The 8,097-nt window shown below is 49.6% G+C and overlaps 1 protein-coding gene across 1 annotated transcript in view; it reads right to left on the bottom strand.

The window, feature by feature from the left end:
• HEG1 (heart development protein with EGF like domains 1) overlaps positions 1 to 8,097 on the bottom strand; it is a gene marked incomplete at its 5' end in the record, with an annotated part of 92,464 nt that extends 84,367 nt beyond the window's left edge. The window contains one exon of the mRNA XM_006154592.2: positions 8,070 to 8,097. Coding sequence (XP_006154654.1) covers positions 8,070 to 8,097 — 28 coding nt within the window. The remainder of the gene's footprint in view (positions 1 to 8,069) is intronic.

The following is an 8,097-nucleotide window of genomic DNA, read 5'->3' as shown; positions in this document are numbered from 1 at the left end:
GAAAGAGCAAGACAAAAAAGTATTCGTGAAAAACTGGATCAAAGATAGAAAAAAAAAAAAAAAAAAAAAAGATATAGAGCGAAGGAAGCAGAAGAATGAAGGGTAGCTTCTGGGTTGAAGTAACTAGGTGGATGGTGTAGCCAATTCCTGATAAGAAGAGCTCCAAACTGACAACAGGTACAGGGAGTAAGAACCAAGGAGTCTGGTTCTCTCTGGTTTTCCTCTTTCATTTCTCGGTCAAAATTTACCACAGAGAGGTCAACATCTGCCATCTTCCATGCTTACCACACTGTAGGCAGGCTTCTTCCTGTGCTCGTGAGAGTCCCCAGACCACTCAGATTTGAACCCAACGCCCTTTCCTCAGGCCCCCATCTCCCTGCTCTCCCTTTTCTACTTAACTTGGACAGTACCCAATGAGAAGACAAGTCCAGGCAGAAACATGGTAACTTACATGCACTTGTACAGACCATGCATTTTACACAGAAGCCGTGCACTAGGGCCAGCCAGTGGCATGGTGGTTAAGGTGGCTGGATTCCACCTGGCCAAACATAGTTTGAGTCCCAGACTTGGCGACTTGGAAAACATGCAGAGCATGCTGAGTGCACACCCAAAATCCTGAGAGGAGAATGGAGGACAAGGACTTACTGTGTGGCCATCCCTCCGGGGGTGCTTTCTCACATTTATCCTGTCTCACTCTCTCTCTGCCAAGTGCACACAGCCTACAGCAAATGAAAACAAAACTGTGTACTATATTCAAATCATCAGCCAGTCCACAGTCAGCTCAAACAGCCCCATCTCCCACTGCATCTTCACATGGTTGGCGCCTCAGCTGGCCTCTCCCCTTCCCCACTGTCTACACTAAATGTTCACCCGATAAGGGTTAGTTTCCTCTTCCCTCTGCCTCTCCAGGCCAAATCTGGCTTCTTGCTAGTTCAGTTCCACATTCTCAGCTTTCCACAGACTACTTTACTGGGACAAGTTGTGGTCTTTACAATGACAGGCTAAAATTGAAGTGGCATTTTTTAATGGCAAAGCTGTTCCTCTGCAGTCTCCCACCACACCCATGGCTGGTCAGCCCCTGGTCCTCCTGCCTCACTCTTCAACACAGCCCTTGCACATGTTCCTTTCGATTTCTGTTTTCCCCCATTCTAATCCATGCCTTGTTTTCAGTCTTTTCCTCCCAATGCATCGATTCAATGCCACAAGCACTCCAATATCTTTGAACTAACTATGGGGCTGTAGAAAGAGCAATCTGTGTGTAGGTCATCTATGAGGCCCCAGTACCAAGCACAAATGGACAATGAACAAGCAAACTATTCTGCTCCCTTCTCAAAAGCCATCAGGGGTGGGAACCAGCAGTTAGCGTAATGGCTATGTCGCTGGACTCCCACGTAGTCGACCGTGGTTCGTGTCCCGGACCCGGTGGCTTAAAACTCACGCCGGGCACGTGTGCGTGCGTGCCCAAGATCCCGAGAGGAGAATGGAGGAGAAGGGATTGCGGCGTGACCATCCCCCCTGGGGGGTGATTTCTCGCTTTCTGTCTCTGTGTCTCTCTCTGTCTGTCTGGCGAGTGCACGGGCCCTACAGTGAAAATCTCTCCAAAAAAAAAAAGCCATCAGGGGTTCCTCAGTGTGGATGAGATCAAATCAAACCCTAAAACAGGCCTCCAAAGCCCTCCACAACAGGCCCTAATCCTCCTTTCCTGGCTTGTCTTCAAGGACTCGAGTTATTCTGGATCCTAAATGGTCTAAATCCTCTCTTCCAGCCTTCCTGGCTGTTGATCACCTTCACTTAAAAAGTCTTGAACATTTCAACATTTGAGATTTTGCTTACACCAATGACCTCCCCACCTCCCTGTCTATTCATATCCTAGCAATTTTCAAAAGCTAAGTCAGCACTTTCCTAGCCCCTAGAGTATCCCTGGATCCAGCCCCCAACAGTCTCCACTCCTGCAGGCTGTAGCCACCTCTATCTACAGCAATCTTCAGCCACTGCCATCTTTCTTCAGGTATAAATCACTCCCGAATCATTATTTCACTTTTTACAATTTATAAACATTCATTTCTTCTGTAAGGAGAGAGAGATACAGACAGCATCCCCAACAGGGTCCTGACACCGGGATTCTCAGTCGCCCCAGATCACGGCACACACATGCCCAGCAGGCAGGCTCAAAGAGACCTTCTGGGCATGAGTGGGTCAGCCTTGCAGAGTGTCATGTTTCACCCCTGCACAGCCACCAGGTCCCCATTTTTTATAGTCCTGATGCTTGTGCTCCAACAAGATAGCATTCTCTCCAGGGCATCGCAGGCACACACGACAACCTCCTCGTCACCTGGCATGGCTCTTCACACATAGTAAGGCCTCGTAAGTAGATTCTGACTTACCAATCAGTCAAATGTGATGCAGACAGAGACGTATGCTACACTCTAACAAGACAAGAGGAGAAAGACATGTAGAAATGTCTATTTCTGTCTACAAGACCAATGTGAGTAGGTGGGGAAGAAGAGGGCAGAAATGTTAAAAAGAAAGCAAATTTAGAGCATCTGGATGGGGCACATTTAGCCTCTCCTACTGACTAGGTATTCATAACCACCACCTCATGGTATCAGCCACTGTTCCACGTTCCCGAGAGAGGCCCCTAAGAAAGTCACCAGTTCATTTCAGCTGGGTTGACAATACTGTAGCTACCTCTGGCATCAATCACCTATAGACTGGCATATGAGTGGGGTATACATAATTCACAATTTCTATGTCAAATACCATCTTATACATGTATAAAAACTATTGTTTGAGGTCACTTCCCTCCAAAAAATTATTTTGGGACCTCTACTCTGCAGGTTATCCCCACTGTCACTGTCAGTTCATCTCTTCCTCCACCTGATCCTAGGCACAAATCTCTATAAAATTGCAAAAGCAAGGGATGGAGGAAGGGGAGAAGAAAAAAGCATGATGAGCTGGAGAGAATCTTCTAGATCTCTGACAACTGGGGCTGGCTCCAGGGTGCAGTGGAAATGCTGCTCAAGAGCTGCTGGATCCCTCATGGACACCACAGTGTGTACCCCAGCCAGGTCCACCTGAAACACACTGGGCATGCGTGCAAGTGCCCAAGAGTCAGAGGGCTGGAGGAAGGGGATCATGCCTGATCTGATCCTTCGAAGTGTGCTCATCTCTTGCTCTCTCACTGTCACATACAAGCACGCCACTATAAATTTAAAAACAAAAATAACCTAGGACATCTGTTGCTCCATTTAAGGATGAGAAAGCTGAGACTTCGGTATATTATGGAATGAGCAAATGGATTTGGTCAAAAATCCATTTAAATCCTACCTCCTCCATCACTCCGTGATCACACCTTGCCAGGCTTCAGTTTTCCTAACCATAAAAAGGAAATAATATCTCACAGGATGGTTTTTTTTTTTTTCTGGAGAGGTTTTCGCTATAGGGCGCATGCGCTCGCTAGACAGACAGAGAGACAGAAAGCGAGAAATCACCCCCAAGGGGGGATGGTCACACCGCAATCCTTTCTCCTCCATTCTCCTCTCGGGATCTTGGGCACGCACACACACAAGCCTGGCATGAGTTTTAAGCCACCGGGTCCGGGATGCGAACAGCGGTTGACTACATGGGAGTCCAGTGACATAGCCATTACGCTAGCTGCTGGTCCCTTTCTTACAGGATGGTTTTGAGAGCTAAATAAGAAATGCAAAAGCGCCAACCACCCATAGGTGCTCAGAGCCTAGGTGGTCCAAAGAGGGACCAAAGTTAGTCTCTTTTCTTGTTTCTTCTACCAAGAGAGGGACATTTTTAACAGCTGAAACCTTCTGTGCATACAGAAGGGACACTGGGGACAGAGGAAAGCCACAGAAGAAGGCAGTAAGTGGCTAACGAAACCACAACTGCCATCTGGTTTTTGCTTTCTCTCTAAGTGTCTCTGGACAAGGACAAGTTAACTCCAGGAACTGCTTTCAGCCAGCTGGGCAGGGCTGCTGGAAGGCAGGCGGGATCACCGGGAGGGCAGAGGCTCCCTCCCCAGCTCTCCAGGACTAGGCTGCAGAAACTGCCCAGCTGCACCAAACACCTTTCAGTCTCCCTCGAGCCATACCAGTCAGCTCCCGGGCCAGAAAACAGCAGTCCAGCATCTGCACACACGTTGAGGGAAGCAATAAAAGGGCTCTTGCAAGGTTAAAAGGATGTGGCTTTTAAACACACACGCACCACAGCGAGTCTCTTTCGCCCCTACATCCCCTCCTTTGCAGGCACCCTCGATAAAAGCAAACAGGCTTCTTGGGAGAACCCACCCCCACTGCCTCAGCCAGGAGAGAAGGGGCCACGGTCCCAAGGAAAGTTACTCTTCCTCTGGGGGGCTGCCCCTTGCCCAGGCTGGGTCTTCACTGCACCGTGTGATGGTTCTCCAGCAGCCAAGATAATGACGAACTTGGCCCACAAAGTTAAGAGCAACTCAGGCGACAGCTAGTGAATAGCTCAGAAGGGGCTGGGCTCAAAGCACTTCCTTTCCTCTAGGGACCTGCATTTTTCTAAGATTATTATTCCTTGGACTGGCTGCTCAGCTACTCAGCGTCATTTCCCCTTTGGGTGGGAAACTCTTTTCCTTCTGCATTGATTTTCATTATGATTTAAGCCTCTTCCCCTTCATCTGCAGATCTCACAATTAAAGCATGGCCAATGAATTGCAAAATCAAGGCACACAAACAGCACTGAGCTTAGAACTGTGGCTCAGAAGCCCTAAGTAGAAGAAAAATACACAGGCGCGCGCGCACGCACACACACGCACACACACACACACACACCCCTCACTCTAGATCTCAGCATCTCTCTAGCACCCCTGACTGAAACACCAGCAATAAACAATGGCTGAATAGCCAACAGGGTGACAGGTGGGCACAAAAACTTAACAATGGCTAGGCAAACAGGGGCTGCTCTCCAGGAACGTACAGTCTAAGACAGGCAAACAACTCACATATGGGATGCAAACATGGTTACTCAGCAGTGAGACCTTGAACCCTGCCCAGAGGAGAAAGGCTAGCAACGAGCCATAGGGAAGAAAAGCACATCTCTGGCTCCTGATGCTGACAACAGTGATATGAAAGCCCAAGTCATAAGGGCCAGGCTCTGACCACTATATTAAGAAGGGGCTGTGGGACCAGCAGTTGGTGTAATGGCTATGTCACTGGACTCCCACGTAGTCAACCGCGGTTCAAGTCCCAGATTTGGTGGCTTAAACTCACACCAGGCGTATGTGCATGCGTGCCCAAGATCCCGAGAGGAGAATGGAGGAGAAGGGATTGTGGCGTGGCTATCCCCCCTGGGGGGTGATTTCTCATTTTCTCTCTGTCTCTCTTTCTGGCAAGCACACATGCCCTATAGCAAAAACCTCTAAGAAAGGCGGTGGGTGGTGGGGGCTGCAAGCAGCCATTTTATGCTGCAAGCATAAAATCAGTTATGTACATTTGAAAGTCAGTCTCTGTACCTGGAGGGGCCAGTCCCATCAGATGAAGCACAATACTTGACTCAGGGCTCATTACCAGCAGGAAGGTGGACCCCACACCCCTGCACTTCCCCCCCCCCAAAAAAAAAACACACAGAAACGTTGATGCAGGGCCTGAATGACCATCTGTCAGGGGCTGCGGAAGAGGGCAGACGTCTCCATGGCAGACACAGTGTGCACTAGAGGACCCCCGGAGGCCTTTTCAGGGTTGAGGCTTGGTTGCCTTGGCCAGTAAGCGACACAAGGTGGTCAATCCAAAAGGCCCACGGAAAGCCCTCAAAGGCTATTCGAAAACTTAGACTCACTCAAATTACCTTTTTTTGTTGTTCTTTCTTTTCTCCCCTAAGTGACACTGTTTGAGCCACTACTAAAACAAACAAACACACACCAACAACACAACAAAAAAACAAGCATAAGCCATCCCTGACTCCTCAGCAATATTAGAAGCTTCTAGCAGTTTTCAACAGGTAGTCCTTTCACCTCTTCTAACTTCACCTTTATAACATCCCACCCAAAGAGCCAGTGTTAGATCAGCTGAAATGGAGGCACTTCTTGCTGGCAAAGGGGGCTTGTGGGGGACACCAAGAGACTAAGAGAAAGGATCTCGGGTAAGAGAAGGTGTGGATGATTCTAACTCCTCTCAGAATGCTTTCTGGGACTCTGGAGAGCATTCCTCCCAGGGCCTCACCACTCTTACGCCCCAGGTGAGAAGCCTGGGAAGGCTGCTACATCAAGGCCAGCCTCGCCCCCCACCACATCTGTGAGCAAAGTTAGGGCCACCTGCAGCTCCCATTCACCTGCGAAGTCCCCTAACCCAGCTGCCTCCACCTCTCTGTATCACCCACCTCTCTGTGACTGGTGGGGATTCCAAGTCACAAGAGAAGGGAATTTCATGTGGACAGAGCACCGACATCCCCTACCTGTCCTCTCGCAAGATCGGGGCCCTCTGCTGAGAAAGCCTGACTATCAGCTAGAGAAACCTACCTGCCTTCATTCAGTTCCTAGCTGTCTCCTCTGAAAGGTCCTCAATTCCCTGCACTGCACTTTCTGGTCAGAAAAATTCACAAAACATTACTGATACATGGCGCTCCTCGGTTACTTTTCTAGTGTAAGAACGCCAGGAAGTGTTCCCTTTTCTGCTCTTGGTTCCTTCCCGTGGAACTTAAGAGAACAATGTTTTAAGTTCTCAGTCTCATGCAAGTGACTTAGAATTCACAGGACAAGGAACTTCGCAAAGATGATAACGCTGCTGAATATGGAATCAAGTGCTTACGGCAAAAAGGATTTGAAAAAAGACTTTTTCCTACTTAATTATAGGAAGCACCCCAGGTTGGATGAAGCAACTCACATACCAGAAACTTCCTGTGATAGGAGGCACTTCAATGAACTGTCAACTAGACAGATAAAATCTCAGCCTTCACCTAAACTCCAAGTCAATGTCCAGTGCGACAAGCAACCCAGCTTCTCCAGGATACCCCTGGGAGAGTACGCCGGGTGTCACGGGAGGCCAACGCTGACAGCAGCATGCTGCTGACTTTGTTCAAAGCCCTTTCCATTTGTTTTTACTTTCATTTTGTCATACGATCACTAGGAGGCTGGGAGGGATACAGATCAGTACTTCCATTTCACAGATGGAAAAACTGAGACCAAAACCATCATTCCCAAGGTCTTCATGGTATTATGGGTACAAGTGCACTCAGTCCTGGGCATTTTTTTTTTCCAGACCAAAAGAAGAAACTGGACACAGAGGAGCTAGGGAGAGGAGGTCAGACCATTCTCACCAAAACCGTCATTCCCAAGGTCTTCATGGTTATTATGGGTACAACTGCACTCAGTCCTGGGCATTTTTTTTTTTCCAGACCAAAAGAAGAAACTGGACACAGAGGAGCTAGGGAGAGGAGGTCAGACCCTTGTCTCTGACGGGGACAGGCACTGGCTCGGTATGCAGCTCAATGAGAAAGGACAGGGAGAGGTCCTGAGTCTGTGTTTGCCTTGGGGGGTGGGGATGGGGGAGTGGGGAGGGTGCAACCTTGCAAGGCGCCCACACCCCCAGTTCCTTAGAGTTGAACCAGGGGAGTGTTGTTTCTAACCACACTCTTTGTCCTTTACAATATCCTCAGTGCTAGAACCGTTAAAATCAGTTATGTACATTTGAAAGTCAGTCTCTGTGCCTGGAGGGGCCAGTCCCATACCTACAGGGGAAAAAGAATGGAACAGGATGGGCTGGCTCGATGTTCCCACCTTCGAGGAGTGAAGTGCACTGGAAGGTTTTTATTCCTTCCCTTTTTAAGTTTTCTTAAGAGGCTGGGGAGAGAATATTGGGTACCCCAAGGGAGATAAGTTTTCTTCCAGGGGGGGAGGGGAAAGTCACGCCCCCAGTCCAGCCACCTTCGCGAGCGTCCCTCCCTACCAGCCCACCCCAGCGTGCCACACGCGCCGGGTAAGTGAGCCCCCATCCGAGGTGGGCGGCGCGCAGGGGCCTAGGACCGGGCTTGCCGCCCCGGGGTGCGCCCACCCCCCCAGCCCCTGGCCCCCCAGCTCTCTCGGCCCCGCTCTCACTCACCCGCGCTTTCGCTTCGGGGGGCCAGGCC

This window comes from Tupaia chinensis, unplaced genomic scaffold (genome assembly GCF_000334495.1).
Source record: "Tupaia chinensis unplaced genomic scaffold, TupChi_1.0 Scaffold000415_1, whole genome shotgun sequence".
NCBI classification, from domain to species: Eukaryota; Metazoa; Chordata; class Mammalia; order Scandentia; family Tupaiidae; genus Tupaia; species Tupaia belangeri.
This window is presented reverse-complemented; position numbering and strand designations above follow the sequence as displayed.